Here is a 15877-nt window from a genome sequence, read left to right on the forward strand (position 1 = left end):
GCCACCCATCCATGATGCTAGTAAACCTGTGAGGTGCTGGTATGAAATGCAAGGGGGTGATCTCATGGCAAGGTTGGGAGAGGAACTGTTCAGTCTGAACTGAGATAGGACTCTCCTGACTCAATTTCCCCACTGACACCTGGCAGACTTTAAGCCTGACAATGCCAGTTGACAATCTACTCCTACCTGGAATTGACATGAAGTTAGGGAGATGGTGTTTCCCTGAAATGTCCCTATTCTTTATGGCAATTTCCTATATAATCAAAAGTTTTATAAGCATAATACCAGATCTGTTAAATAATAGATTGTTGTTAGGGAAACATCTGAGGTTAAGTCTAAAATTAAGCTATTAGGCTTAGAATTTTAGACCAACAACAATAAATTAGGGTCCTTTAATTCTTAGTAATAGCATGAAAACCATTAGATTGAGGACCTGTGAGGTTAGCATACATAGTTATTATTTTGTCTCAGTTGGTTAATGTTAAAAGAAAAATGGTTTGTGGTCTATATTGTAAATGCTTTAAAAGAAACATCACATGACCAGAAGTTGGAAGTGTTTTGTGATGTGATATGCATTGTGTTAAAAATGATTACTTATTGTATTTATATAAGTACTGGAGCCTGTTACTGACTAGTGAAATCTCATCTTCCTGATGGGGGAAATGAATAGTGAATTAATGTAAAATGTAAAAGCCAGGTTCTAATGTGAATTTCTTAAACATGACAATGGGCCAAAGTTCCAATTTTGATTTTGTAAGAGTGATAGGAATGGTAATCTAAAATTGTATTAAGGTAAGTTTTGTAGGAGAGTGGACATCTGGATTTCGACAAGAAGGTAAAGGGAAGAAGATGCTGAGATGTTGTACTGAAGACTGCTTGAAGGAGCAGCCAGACCAAAAAACTGCATCAGATGACGTTCCTCCCCAGATCTGCTGTATGAGATGGAACCTCTAAATGGACAGTTCATTAATTTACCTTTTCCTTTGAATCTCTGTATCTGTACTTATAACAAGGGGACTGCCCCCTTGTAATTTGTCAGTGCATAGGTCAACTTTGCTCCCCCCCGTATTCATATAAAAGGGAGATAGATGAAGGGAAGAATTCATAGGGGAAAGAAAGTGAGGAGGTATTGTTTGGATTTAGGTATGGAAACAAAAATTTTAATAAAGGGAAAAGGAGGGAGTTTGTGGGAAAACAGGAAGTAAGTTTTATTTCCACACTTTGATGGGGGGTTTTGACCTAGCATGGACAGATTAGAGATCAGAAACTAATGCACAGGCCAATGGAGCTGTGTGAGGAAGGGCCTATCAGAGAGGAGAACATGGAGTCACATGGCCAGGGGACAGTATCATGGGAAATCCAAAGTTCAGAATTCAATAAGGGTCTTGCCTCATCCTGACCTGGTTGTAGTCCTTCCAGTGGCCATGCTGGAAGCTACCCTTTCCTTCAAGGGAAGGAACGTAGGCCTTCCCTACTCTGAACTCCATTTTTAATAAATTTTTCTTGTATCTTTTTTGTGTGTTAAGTTTGTCTCTAACAAACCTAAAAAGATTCCTTGTATATGGGTGAAAGACTGTGGAAAAAAAGTTTACTAAAGAAATTTTCTAAGAACAGAGGCCTGTGGCATACTTTTGAGCTGAAAACAATTGGGCAGGATCTGAAACTTAGTCTAAGTGTACCAGTTATGGAAGTGAATGGATGTCATCTTTTTTTTTTTAATATATAATTAATTTATTTTTAGTTTTCAAGTCACTTCCATAAGGTTTTGAGTTTTAAATTTTTTCCCCTTCTCTTTCCTCCCCCCTCCCCAAGACGGTATGATATAGGCTGATATAGGCTCTACTATATTCATATTAAACATATTTTCACATTAGTCAAGAAGAATTAGAACTAATGGGAGGAACCACGAAAAAGAAGAAACAAAACAACAAAAGAAAAGGACAGCAAATAGTATATTTCCATCTGCATTCAGACTCCAAAGTTCTTTTTCTGGATGTGGACAGCATTTTTCATCATGAGTCCTTTAGAGTTGTCTTAGATCCTTTCATTGCTGAGAAGAGCTACATCTATCAAAAAGCATCATCACACAATGTGGCTGTAACTGTGCACAATTTTCTCCTGGTTCTGCTCATTTCACTCAGTATCAGTTCAAATAAGTCTTTCCAGGCTTTTCTGAAGTCTATCTGCTCATCATTTCTTATAGCACAATAATATTCCATTACATCCATGCACCACAACTTGTTCAGTCATTCCCCAATTGATGGACATCCCTCAATTTCCAATTCTACAAGTGGTACTGCTGGGTCAATGGGTACACACACTTTTATAGCCCTTTGGGCATAGTGGAAATGGATGTTATCTTTTGAAAAATATTGGAAGTGCATACCTAGGCTCTTAGTATCTAGAAATGAGCCTCTGAACAAAATTTATAGGTCATTAAGGCAGGTCAAGAAGTCAAGGGTTTATCCATTATTGTTGGGGTTTTGGTGGGGAAAGAAGATGAGGGAAGGGAAGGAGAGAGAAAGAAAAAGAGGGAGGGAGAGAAAGAGAGAGGGAGGGAGGGAGAGAGCACTCTGATAGATTAACAATTCCTAGATAATTCAAGTTCCCCAACAGCTACTATATCTCATGCCTCCATGTCAGATTTGTCACATTTACAGATGGCATTCCCTTGATTTCCTTCTTCTGACTGGGTGGTTTAAAGAATGCTCCCCCCCAACAATAATACTTATTTTTCCATCCTTTGGTCTTTGCCCAAATGTTCTCCACAGAAAACACTCTTTTTATCTACTGTCTTTTTGAATAGAAGAAAGGATCAACTAATATAAGGCAGGATTATTCATCTTGTGCCATTTCTGCCTCATCACTCTAATTGAAGGTTGCTTTCACTTAAGCAAAAAAGACTTGTAGAACACTCTAGACTACTCAGTCCATCAGCCACTCAGTAAGCATTTAAGATCCTACTATGTGCCAGGCACAATGCTAGAATCTGGGGACACAAGAAAAGGCAAAAGTTCCTCTTCTCAAGGAGCTCCCAGTCTAACAAGTAAATAACATGTAAACAACTGTGTATAAACATGATATACATACACATATAAAACACATATATGATAAATTGAAGATAATCAGCAGAGGGAAGGCACTATCATTAATGCTTTGACCAGGAGCCAAAGAGGCCTAAGTTTTGTTGCTCATTAGCTGTGTAACTTTGACTAAGTTACCAAGAATTCAACAGGCTGTTACTTCATCTATAAAGAGAGGAGTTTGGATCACATGATCTTAAAGTAACTACTAATTCTGAAAATGAAATGTACAATGACATTTTAATAAAATAACTTCATATAAAGTTATTGGATTGGACATATAAGACCAGAATTCTTCAGACTTTCCACTTAGTTTGCTGTGTGAAGTTGGTTTTATAAGATCAGCTTCTATAAGACTAGAAGTGGTTTTGAAGAGAGAGGTGGGAGAGCTGGTTCAAAATGTGAATGAATTCACTTGGATCGTCTCTGTAGCCATTGGGAGTTTTATTGACCCAAAAGCAGTGAGCCTGAGATTTAGCAAGGAGCTAAACAAATGCAATGATATAGGAAAAGGACCAGGATTATATGGGATGATTTTAGGGTTTCCTTATGGGGGTTGGAGATCTAGGTCTTCCAAGATAAAGAAGTCTTGCAAAATAAAGACACAGGGTGAGGACTATGTCACAAAATAAGGAAATCTCATTCCCCAGGATGAGGGGTGGGGACAGGGAATTTTATGTTCTCCCCAGAATGAGGGGGGGACAGGGAATCTTATGGTCCAGGATAAGGGGAAGATGTGGTAAAGGAAGACTTTAGGGCACCAAGGGCTTCACAAAGTCAATCAATATTATTTTAACTCTTAGGATACTATTTCTATCCACATCAATGATATAATAATTTCCCCAAGAAATATATTGCATTTTAAGTGTTACCAATAACAAAAATATGTCTCCTCTTTTGCACAAATTTTTCAACGAAAAAGACGTACTAGAGAATATCTAAGGCCTTTCTATGGATAACATTCTAGGAGTTTGTCATTTGGTGAATGACATATACCTTTCCATAACTATATTCAATCATGTCTCACATTTCACCAAGTGTTAAATGATGCCTGTGAGGTCCAATTTACCTCCCTGCACTAAGATCTATTGTCTACCTTTATTATTCCCCACTCTTTGCATTTGCATATAGATATCTAAGTCCATAGATTTTGTTATTATCTCTCTCCTTAGATATTATCTGCTATGATTACTGCTCTTCTCCACAGATACTTTTCTTCCTCTGAGGTACCTGCTTTTCTCTGTAACACCTGGCTGGGCAAACATTTGTTTTTGGCCTATGCTTCAAGATAAGGGATAGCAACTGAACCTCTGAAAGACTTTTGAATGGAAGACTGAGATCTTCAGAGCCTCAAATATATATGTAGGAGTCAGTTTGAAGTATATTAGAGCAAGCAAACGCAGGGGCCAACTGTTCAGCTTTCAGGTGAGCGTTTATACTTTGAAAATCAACAAATGCTTATCAGGGGCTTTGTAGACTGTCAAGACTTAAGCAAGTGATGAAGAAAATGTTAACAAAGCAGATTAAATTTAAAAGTGAGCTGTTTTAGGGTAGGGAAGAACCAGTTAGTCACTAAACACTAGCACTATTTGATCCAACCCTATGCTAATATCCAGAGGCTGCAGTTATACAGAGGGAGGATCTCCCTTTGGCTACATCCTTTTCCCTCTCTAGGTATGAGCTAAACTCTTATCTTGCTCCTAACTAAAATGTTCATTTGCTCTTAAATATTCTTCAATATATTCTGATCTGTAGAACTTTCCCAAATTCTGTTTGTTGTCCTGCTTAAATCGGTTTAATCATTTTTGCTGTTTCTGATCTTCTTTTAAAGTATAACTAGTATTTGGGGGGGAGGGTCTAAGGTGGTAAAAGTAAACTAGGAACTAACCTCAATCTTAAGGACAATCAGAGAAAGAGCTTTCCTTCCAAACCCAGACTTGTACCTGTAGAGGTACTTGAGGAGTAGCAAAGAAATTTAATGCTAGCCTTTAACTGTCTTGGAGGAAGACTTGACCAAACTCTGCTGTGCCAGACTTTGCTCCCTTGAAAGCTGCAGAACCATAACACAGTGGGTGGAGCACCAGGCCTGGAGTCAGAAAGAAGAGCTCAAATCTGGCCTCAGACACTTACCTCCCAAGCATCTCTCTCCCTCCCAGGGTTGTTGTGAGGATCCAATGATATAATAATTGTTAAGTACTGAGCACAAAGTAAGACTATATAAATGACAGTTATTATTAACCCTCCTTCCAGTTATTGTACAAAGCTCAGCCAGACCTTTGCCTTGCTAAACAACAGAACAGGTAGACATTTAAAAGTTTCTACATACAAATCAACAATAGTATTATAGACAGAAGAGAAACAGATCACTGGACCAGGAACCTGGAGACCACAATTCTAGTCCTCACTTTACCACTAACAAACTTTGTGGCCTTGGGCCAATCACTTAGCTGCTCTGGGTCTCAGTTTCCTTTATCATAAAGTAAAGGAGTAGAATTAGATGATCTCTGAAGTACCTTCCAGCTCTAAAATGCTAAGTATTGGTGGGCAGCTACGTGGTGCAATGGATAGAGCAGGATAGACTGAGGTCCTCCTGAGAGTTCAAATCTCACCTCAGACACTTGACACTACCTAGCTGTGTGACCTTCGGCAAGTCACTTAACCCCAACTGCCTCATCCTGGGTCATCTCCAGTCATCCTGATGAATATCTCGTCACTGGATTCAGATGGCTCTGGAGAAGTGAGGCTGGTGACCTGCATAGCCTTCCCTCACTCAAAATAAAGGGAAGAGCAAGTCATGTCATTATTTCTCTGATGGCATGGTCTTCTTTGGCAACGAAGAACGAACACACACAAATATTGGTACAATTTCTGAATTTTGTCCTTTAAAAAAATCTCTTTAAATACTCATCTGTGGCCAAGTCTTTCAATCATAGCTGTTGCAGGTACATTTTGCAATTAAAATGTGCCAAGGCTAGCTGTCAGCTAGCTCCCTCCACTCTACTTCTGGGACACTAACTCATTCAATCAATATTAAATATTTATCTTCTAGGTACAAAATATATGATAAGAGCTGAGGGAGACTGGAGTTGAATAAAACCGTTTCCAGCCTCATGGAGTTTACAGTATAACAGATATATACATACATCATCATCCTTCCCTACCTGAAACCTGGAAGATTACCTTTTCATTTGATCCCACAATAGGAATAGGTAGGAGGGCTGAGGAATAAACCTATCCAGTTAAATTCATCCATCCAGACAAAACCAACAACACTGAAAGGAGAGCTGTACACCAAAGACACTTAAGAAGCCTGTGGAACCTCTTAGTTTTGGGAAGATCGTTTGAGAGTTGACTGTAAAGCAGAATGTGCTATTTAAGAACATTTCCTCAAAAACAGTCTCACACTGCCTTAAGAAAGATACATGGGGCTGTTTGCCCAGCAGCAGAAATGGCTTTATTTCTCCATCCATACTTTTCTTCCCAGGTTTTCTTGTGCCCCCAAATATAACTAGATTCTAGAAGGATGCGCTTCTCCGGCTTGTTTTTCTAGGCTGACACCTGGACAGGATCCTTGCGGGAGGAGGTTCCCCCCCCCCCCCCCGCCCCTGCACCTTCCCTATTCGCCTGACTTTTCCTAGAGACAGGCTTCTATTTTTCCCTCTCCTCCATCCTACGAGGATAGCTTTTATAAAACAGAAGGTACCATAACAAATACACACGGGAAAGGTGAGCATCGATCAGTCAAGGACGGGGGGGGGGGGGGGAGGGGGGGAGAGGGGGGGGGCAAGGAGAAGAAGGAAGGAAGGTGTGGGCACGCATCGATGGGTAGCTGCCTTGCACCTTAGATGTTCGCCATTATAACCACTGAGGCTTGGCTGTATTCTCACTTTGCCTTGAGGGTTGGGGGCGGGGGAAAGTCTTGCTTTAGCAATGGGGAACACCTGTATTTCTACCTATTTTATCTGCCAGCTGCAGGCTTCCTGGCAAGACTCTCCCCTGTATCTCCGCTAGAGCGGTGCAGTGGACGAAGACTTCAAGAACCAGCATGCAACACCGCAGCAAGGTGTAGTCATCTATTAAGGTGCAAAGGCTCTGCTTGCGTTGGAGTAGGGAGGATGGGGAAGGTGGAGCCATAGTAGTAACAGTAGTAGTCGTTGCGGAAATCTAGTAGGTTGGGGAGAGGAGGGGAATAAGACAGCCGCACTGCATTCTGGGAACTGTAGTCTTCCCTGGGGGAGGGGGAGGAGTGTCGGGGGTCCCGCGCTGCATGCCGGGAGTTGTAGTCTCCTCCCCGAGGGTGGAGGGAGGGCGGCGTTGATGCGGCCACCATTTTAGGCCTCGAAGGGGCCGCGGCCCGAAAGCCGAGGCCGGCTCCACTTCGGCGCCGGGCGGGCCCCGCCTCCGAGGGGGACGCCTGGAGGCCGCCCCTCGTCAAGGCCCCGCCTCCCCCCACGTGTACGCCTCGGGGAGGAGGAGCTCCCCTCTTACGAGGAGCGGGAGCCGGCCGGGCAGCCCGAGCCGCCCCTTCTTCTGCTGGCCTGGGAGAGGCTCCGTCTCCGCCCGTCCCGTGTGCGTTCCAGGGGCCCCCGATGCGGTGGCGGTCCTGCTTCTGAAAGTCTAGCCGGCCCGGGTGTCGTTCCCCGAAGCGCCGGCGGGGGGAGCAGCGGCCTTCGTCGGGGCTCTCCTGGGAAAGAGAGAGCCGGGGCAGGGGGCAGGGGGCGGGAGGGCCCCCACGTTCCGGCGAGACGCGGCGGCCGCGGGGAGGAGGATGGGGGCGAATCAGCTGGTGGTCCTCAACGTGTACGACATGGTGAGTGCGGGCCCCCGCAGCCCCTCCCCCCACCGCGGCGCGGGCGCGAACCTGGGGAGCCCCTCCTTCCCTCCACTCCCGCCCGCCTGGACCGGGCCCGCCGAGGATTTCCCCCCCCTTCTCCCGCCCTGCTCGGGCTGCTGGAGCCCGGCCCTACCTCGACCCCCAGGCCGGGCCGCGTCCCCGGTCCCCGTGCCCTGCCTGGCTCGAGCTCCCCCCGCCCCTCTGGTCCTGGAGGGAGCTCGGACACCGGGGCGCCCAACTCTCCCCGCCCTGTCTCCGTCCTCGTCCGGCCTGTCCGGCTGCTCCCCGGCCTCAGAAATGCTCCCCCCGCCCCCAGTCCTCCGAGCTTGCCCCCGAGAGCGAGTGACCGTCCAACACCCCCACACACACCACACCCCCCATCCTTGGCGGCCGTGGCCAGTGCCCCTCCTCCAGGATTGGGGGCCATTTAGCAGGTGTGCAACAGGTGAGCGAGGACAGCCTGGGGAGGAGTTGTGGGCGTCCTGGCGCTTTGGCGAACTGGAAGATGCCGGATCCAGCGCCGAGGCCTGTTGCCCCTTTGGAGGTCACTGTAGAGTTAGGCGCGTGTTCCCGGTCCGAGAGTTAGGGAGGGACAGAACCAGGGAAGTCCGCGGGCCGAATGGAAACTTTTCTTGTAAAACTGCGGGCGCTGTTCTTCTTTAGCTGCTGCCCAAAAGGTGAGCAGTGCCGCCTCTGACTTGATAAAGCCTCCGGATGGGCATTTCTTAATTTGGATTCAGCCGCAGCCTGGAGTTTATGCGAGTGAGATGGGCATGGTGGCGATCGTGCCCGCGTGCTCGCGACTTGGCGTAAACCAACCACCAAGGGAGACACGGACGGACCGGGCACAAGAAGAGCCAACGCTGGGTGTGCTACATGTGCCAGGAAAGCCAGGCTTGCGTGGGGCGTCAGTAATGACCCTGGATACCGGGCAAGATGCCCGCTCTCTTTGGGTGCCCCCAAGACCCATGCCCTCTCAGCTACTTCTTTTTACAGCCCTGAAAGCTGTTGCTAGATGATGGTCATTCATTCTCTACCATAGGTAGTCATTTTCTTGTGCTTTTCCCCTCTCCACTCATAAAGCCTGCACCTATAATCCAGATTTATTCCGCTTTTCAGCCCATTCGTCCCAGAGAGAGTAAGAATACACAGTAGCAGTTGCCCTCAGGCCCAGGACCTAAAAGAAGTTACACTAAGGGCAAGGAAACATTCTTACAAAAATTGGAAACATGTTCCTCTTTAGGCCAGGGTGCAGCGGAGAATCTGATTCTCAGAAATATGGAAAAAATGGGTGAAATTTTCCAAACTGCCGAAGAGGTCTGTGATTCTTGAAAAAGATTTGCATGTGAACTACCGAGGGATTGTCTTAATCCTCAGGGGACAGTATGAGACATAAAGAGGCTGCCGTGATGTCTCCATCTAGATCACATTTGATCAGGTCACTTTGGGAACTTGTTTTATTTTCTTCTCTGTAATGTGATTCCTACCTTTACTTCGTTAGTTTTAATCCCTGAGAGAAGCGGTTGAATGGTTATCAGATGGCCAGTAGCTATTATTCAATTTTAAATTGTTTTAGCCTTCCTAAGAGCTACTTTTATTTTATTTGAAAGGCAGGGAGGGCTTCCTTTCAGTTTATGAATTTTTCGTAAGGTAAGGCATCTTTTTTAGCTTTTGTTTTGTGTTTTTGCTCATTTTCTTGGCCCTTGTCTTTCCTCTGACTCAGTTCAATTGGAGAAATTTTGGTTTTTGAAGTTTTAAAATATCATTTGGTCTTCTTTTGGTTTCAGCCCATCCTTAATTCAATTATATCTGTTATTGCCTGCATGTTTAAGGCAGACTGTATGTGTGCAGGTGTGGACTAGCTGTAATTTTCTGTGTGTGTGTGTGTGAAAACAGACCCTTTTTGACATTTTTGACAGGATCTGTTGCCATTTTCAGCCATCTTTTTCCTTCTCAACCTTCCATTTGCTGTGAGTTAGATCAAGCTCTGCTGTTTTCCTTTATTGCATTCTTGATTGGCCTTCTGTCTGTTAACTCCTTCCCATAGAGAATCAGTGCAGTCCTCAAAGTTTACCTAGACATCTTGAATGCTGATAAGGTATTCTATACTATAGTCCTACTTTAGTGATTGAATCCACTGAACTTAGTCAAAAGACTTGAGTTCGAGGTTTGCCACCTGCTAGCTGTGAACCTAATCAAATTAACTTATCTCTAATTGTATATTTAGGTATAATAATATTTGTGATAATTACCTTACAGGGTTATTGAAATATTCAAATATGAATGCATATAAAGGGCTTCGTAAATTCTAAAAGTTTTCTACAAGTGGAAACTGTTGTCTTCCTGTTTGTGTAGGACTTGGGTGGATTCCATCCTCCATAAAGTGTGTGCTTCAGTTATTTTTCTCTGCATGGGAATTCAAATTCAATGAACATTTAATACCTACCATATGTGTGGTATACAGACACTGGGGGTACAAAGATTGAAAACCTTCAAGAAACTTGCAATCTAGTAGGGGGATAAGACTACACAGATTAATATATTATAAAAAGCACATAGTCCAGTGAGAGGTTTATGAGAGAGATGCAGAAGGCTTTATGGAAGAGGCAGCATCCTGAACTGTGTCTTGATGTAAGAAGCTAGAAGACATGTACAAGGAATCCTATGTCTGGCTTGGAGCCACCTTGATCCTGCCTGAATATAAAATTTTCAGGTGTCAGTATTTACACCTCAGAAATCAGCAAAGTCTGATTTAGGGCTTGATTTTGTGTTTTGTTGATTTCCTAGATTTAAGAAAATGTTAATAATGCAAATTAAACTTCAAAGTGTGCTGTGAGTGCATTTTTTTCCTGGAGAGACAGTTGTTAAACATTTACCAACACTTCTGTGATCAGAGGACAGAAACAAAACTGCAGGGAGGCAGGAAAGGGCAGAAACAATATGTAAAGGATGATTGGGGAGTGGGGGAGAGGGGTGATGAAAAAAGCCTGGTAATTTGGAGCCAAATTTTGGTAGGGTTAAATGTTCCCCTTCAGAATAAAATGCCAACTAATTATTCCAACAAGGGCCTGTCAGGCAGTCAGGAAAACCTAGCTTTAGGCACCTTTTCTGACACATTTTCTTAACCTCTGTGGCCCCATGCAATTTTCTAAGACTAAGTTAGAGATCAGTTGCTCTCTGCATCTATGGAGGGAGTTTCCAAAACAGAATTTAACTTTGAATCTACTTTGTGAATGTTCCCTGCAGTTCCAGAATTTTGTGTTTCCCTAAAATATGTGTGCATGCATGTATGTGCATAATATATATCCCTCTATATCCTGTAGACAATGGAAAATGATGAAAGTAGCTACCAAAGTGATTTTTTCTTAAAGCCCTGATCTAATCATGTTAGCTGACTTCAAAGGCTCCATATTACCTTATGAATCAAATTTAAACTCTTCAGTGTGAAGGTAGAAGCAGCTAGACAACTTGAGTTTGAGGTGACTCTGAGACATCCAAGTAGATCATTCCTGCTGTTTGAGCAGAATGTAGAACCAAACAAGTGATTTAAGATTAGGGTTTCAGCTTTGATTCAATGGAACAAAGGGCAGCTGGATGGCACAGTGGATAGAATGCAGAGCCTGCAGTCAGGGAAACTTACCTTCCTGAGTTCAGATCTGGCCTCAGACACGTTCTAGCTCTGTGACCCTTGGCAAGTCAATTAACTCTTTTTGCATCAGTTTTTCTCATCTGTAAAATGAGATGGAGAAGAAAATGGCAAAACACTCCAGTATCTTTACCAAGAAAACCCCAAATGGTGTTGCAAAGAGTTGGACACAACTAAAAACAACTGAACAACAGCAACTATTGAAAAAAATGTTAAATTTGGAGTCAAAGCACCTGGGTTTGAATTCTGCCTCTGACATACTACCTTTGTGATCTTGAACCTTAATTCACTTTACTTCTGGTTTTCAATTTCGTCATTTTTAAAATGTGAGGAGCTGGTGCAGAGGGCCTTAGGAGTTGGTTCCCATTCTAAATCTTTGATTTAATATTAAAGTCTTTGTTTCTCTAAAGTCTTTTCATATATCTTGTAGGTAGACAGCCATACCTGCAATAAAAGTTGGGGGAAGTTGGTTGGTCTTGATTTTTTACCTGCTGGGAATGTGGGCCTTTTAAATTATTTTTAGCCACTTAATCCCATATCAGACAGTAGTGGGTCAACATTTCCATGAGTGTACTAACAACAACATTTCACTTACCTAAGCTGACTCTAAATTGCTGTCACCCCAATCCACAACAAAACCTAAAGTGAACTATAAATAGCTTTTCTTTTCCCCTAGGGATCCTTCAGAGGCAGGAGAGAAACTTTGATTGTATTGAGACCATTATTTCCTGTACGTCTCTTAAGTTTCACCAAAAGAATATTGGTAATTGGAAGTATGGGTACTCTGTGTGTCTGTGCTTCCCTGAGATTTGATTAGGTAATCTTATTGGGAAAGGTTCCTATTATTTGGTACTGCTGATTCCTGTTCCATCTAGCACTTTAATTCTCCTTAAACTACTACTGATAGCACATTTCTCAAGTGCTTCTCTATACCTCTCTTCTTGTATCCAAATGTTACCTGTAAATTATACAGATTTTTGAATTCAGATTTTTAACATTACATAGACTGTGACAACAGAAGTGACCAAGAAAAGAATGTAACATAAGAAATACTAATCTCTCCCTTTTTGTACATTGCTCTCTTCCAGTGGTACAGATTATAGGATCATAGACTCGTCTTTTTAGAGCTGAAAGGAATCTTAGAGGCCTCAAGGCCAACTCTCACATTTTACAGATGAGCAGAGCTGAGGTCCAGAAGTCATACCACAAATAAATAGTAATAGAATCAAGATTTGAACCCCTTCTCCAAATCTAATGTTCTTTTTAATGTGCCATGTTTCCTTTCAAATGTGATTCTTAAAAAGTTTTTATTTTCAATTTGATATTGTAAAAATTCATAGAGATCTTAGATTTATACTCAGTCAATCATCATCATGACCTATTATTTATTTCTATGTGTCAGGCACTATGCTAAATGCTGGGAATCCAAAGAAAGACCATGACTTGTTTCCTGCTCTCAGGGAGCTCCAATTCTGATGGGGGCAACCGCAAGGAAACAACAATGGGAATACAAGATACTGTCTAAATGGAAAATGACCCCAGCAGGAAATTAGAGGGGGGAGAACAAGAAAGAGAGAGGCCTTTTGCAAAAGTGGGATTTGAGCCAAATTTTAAAAGATAGGAGGAGAGGCAGTGCATTACAAATTATGGGAGGCAACTCTTAAAAGGGCACTGAGTCAGGAAGTAGAGTATAGTATGTAAGGCTGGTGTCTCTGGATCATATTGTAACTAGGAAGTCTGGAAAGGCAGGAGAAGCAACATAGGGAGAGAGGATTCTGAGGGTGGTGGAGGTCTCGGCTCTCCAAATGTCCTCCACAAAAATAGACAGAACTTCGCCTCAGAGCACCAGAAATAAACACAAGGTAAAGCAGTTGCCCTCCTAGGACAATCTGAGAAGACCCCAAGAAAGACCCAGACTCTTCTGGCTGGAGTGAAGTGCAAACACCTCCCCTCCTGCTCTGCAGAATCAACAAACTACTAGCTCTGGGGGTACCTGGTTGGGAGGAAGTCTCTGCCTTGGAAACTTGATCTCTCTGAGTGTGTGGGGGTCTGAAGGCTGAGCAGGAGAAGATTAAAGGAATTTATACCATAAAGGGATGCCTAGCACAGCTGTGCTGAGGAGTCCTGGGCTGTGGCAGTGGAGAGAAGAAGCTAGCAGCACATCTGGTGAGTGCAGTAGCAAGGGGCAGGGACCCTGTTGGCACTTGCCGGAGAGCAGAATCCCTGGTTTCAGTTCAGGGGCAGAGACGACAGCTGTAGTTTGCAGCCACTGGAGGGTCCACAGGAATCAAGATTATTTTGGGGGGGAGGGGGGCCTTGCTGTGGCTTAGGAGTGGAGAGGAGGAGAGCCCAAGGTTGGGCCCTAAGACAGACCTCAGGAAATAACAGTAAGAAAGACCTGAGGCATCATTCTCCATACCTCAGGACTACTAATAGCTGCTAAAAACAAAATGAAACAAAAAATAAGCAAAGGAGAAAGAATCCAATCATAGATAGTTACTTGTAGAGATAGAGAAAGATCTGGGTTCATATTCAGAGGAAGGTAATGGTGCTAAAAAGCCACCCCTTTTTCAATGAGAAATGTCAAATGGTCCCAAGCATAAAAAGTTCTTGGAAGAATTTTAAAAGGACTTTAGAAATCAAATAAGAGAGATCAAGGAAAAATTAGAAAAAAAATTAGAGAAATCCAAGAAAATTATGATAAGAAAGTCAATCAACTAGAATTAGAGAATCAAAAACTTAAGGAAGAAAATAATGGCTTGAAAGCTAGAATTGGGCAAGGGGAAGCTAATGATGTTAAGACACCAAGAAATCATAAAACAAAATTAAAGTGTAGAAGAGAAAGGGGAACATCTCATCAGAAAAACAAGTGATCTGGAGAACAAATTGAGGAGAAATAATATAAGAATAGTTGGACTACCTGAAAATTGCAATAAAGAAATCTTGATATAATATTACAAGAAATTATCAAGGAAAATTGTCCTGATGTTCTAATACAAGAAGACAAAGCAGTAATAGAAAAAAAAACCACCAATCACTACCTGAAAGAGATTCCAGGAGGAAAACTTATGGAAAATCTTTATCAAGTTTCAAAACTCCCAGGTTAAAGAGAAAATATTGGAAGCAACAAGAAAAAAAACAATTTAAATATCATGGAGTACAATAAGGATAGTAGCTGCTATATTGAAGGACTGTAGGTCTTGGAATACTGTTTTCCATAGAGCAAAAGAACTGAGGTTACAGTCCAGGGTAACTTACCAGCAAAGTTAATCCTGAATTTAAAAAATGGACGTTGAATGAACTGAAAGTATTTCAGTTTTTTGTGACAAAAATCCTAGAATTTAAGAGGAAATTCAACATACAATATCCAGGAGAAATATAAACATTAAAGACCAATTATAAGGGGCTCAAAAAAGTCAAAATTATTTACTTTGTTATATACGAAAATATTAGCAGTATAATTATGATTGTCATCATGATTTGGGTAGTTTGAAAGAAAGACTTGGGTTGAACTGAATATGATGGAGTGATTCTAAAAAAATTAAACTGTAGGGAGAGAGAAAAAGAAATAACTATCACAAATAAGGCATAAAAGGAAAAATTGATGCAGAAGAAGCTAGTAGGGGGAAGCAGATACTGTTGGAACCTTACTTTCAATGGAAATGGTTTAGAGAGGGATGTATGTATGTATAAAAGTCTTCTAAATTCAGAAAGAAATAAGAATAGGGGGATAGAGTGGAGGGAGAAGGTAAGAGGGAATTTTAGAGGAATGGATAGGTTAAGGATATGAGGGCAGTGTAGCAGATAGAAGTAAAAACAGGAGTGAGGAGAGAGGGTAAATAGGGTGAAAAGGGTAGTGAGGAAAAACAGGAAGGAGAAAAATACACAAGCAATTATAGCTTAGAGTGTGAATGGGACGAATTTACCCATAAAATGGAAAAGGATAGCAAATTTAAAATTTGAATTTAACAATATGTTGCTTTCAGGAAACAAAAATGACAGATATACAAAGATAAAGGGCAGGAGTAAAATTTATTATGTAAAAACAAGCAAGGATAGTAATCATGATCTCAGACAAAGTTAAAATAGATTTAATCAAAAGTGAAAAAGTTTTAGACCATTTAAAATACCTAGACAGCATAAAATATCTGCCAAAGCAGGCACAGGAACTATATGAACATAAATGTAAAACACTTTTTATACAAATAAATTAAGATCCAAATAATTGAAGAAATCTTTATTATTCTTGGATAGGTAAAGCCAATTTTTTAAATGACAGTTTTACCTAACTAATTATTCAACGTCATCTGAATT

General features: G+C 42.0%; 1 protein-coding gene across 1 annotated transcript in view; it reads left to right on the forward strand.

Annotated features, from left to right (window-relative positions):
- Window positions 1–7513: 7513 nt before the first annotated feature.
- Window positions 7514–15877, forward strand: part of DESI2 (desumoylating isopeptidase 2) — a 43590-nt gene continuing 35226 nt past the window's right edge. Inside the window, exon 1 of the mRNA XM_072647633.1 lies at window positions 7514–7893. Coding sequence (XP_072503734.1) covers window positions 7852–7893 — 42 coding nt within the window. The 5' untranslated portion in view covers window positions 7514–7851. The remainder of the gene's footprint in view (window positions 7894–15877) is intronic.

The sequence above is a fragment of the Notamacropus eugenii genome, chromosome 2 (genome assembly GCF_028372415.1).
Source record: "Notamacropus eugenii isolate mMacEug1 chromosome 2, mMacEug1.pri_v2, whole genome shotgun sequence".
Lineage (NCBI taxonomy): Eukaryota > Metazoa > Chordata > Mammalia > Diprotodontia > Macropodidae > Notamacropus > Notamacropus eugenii.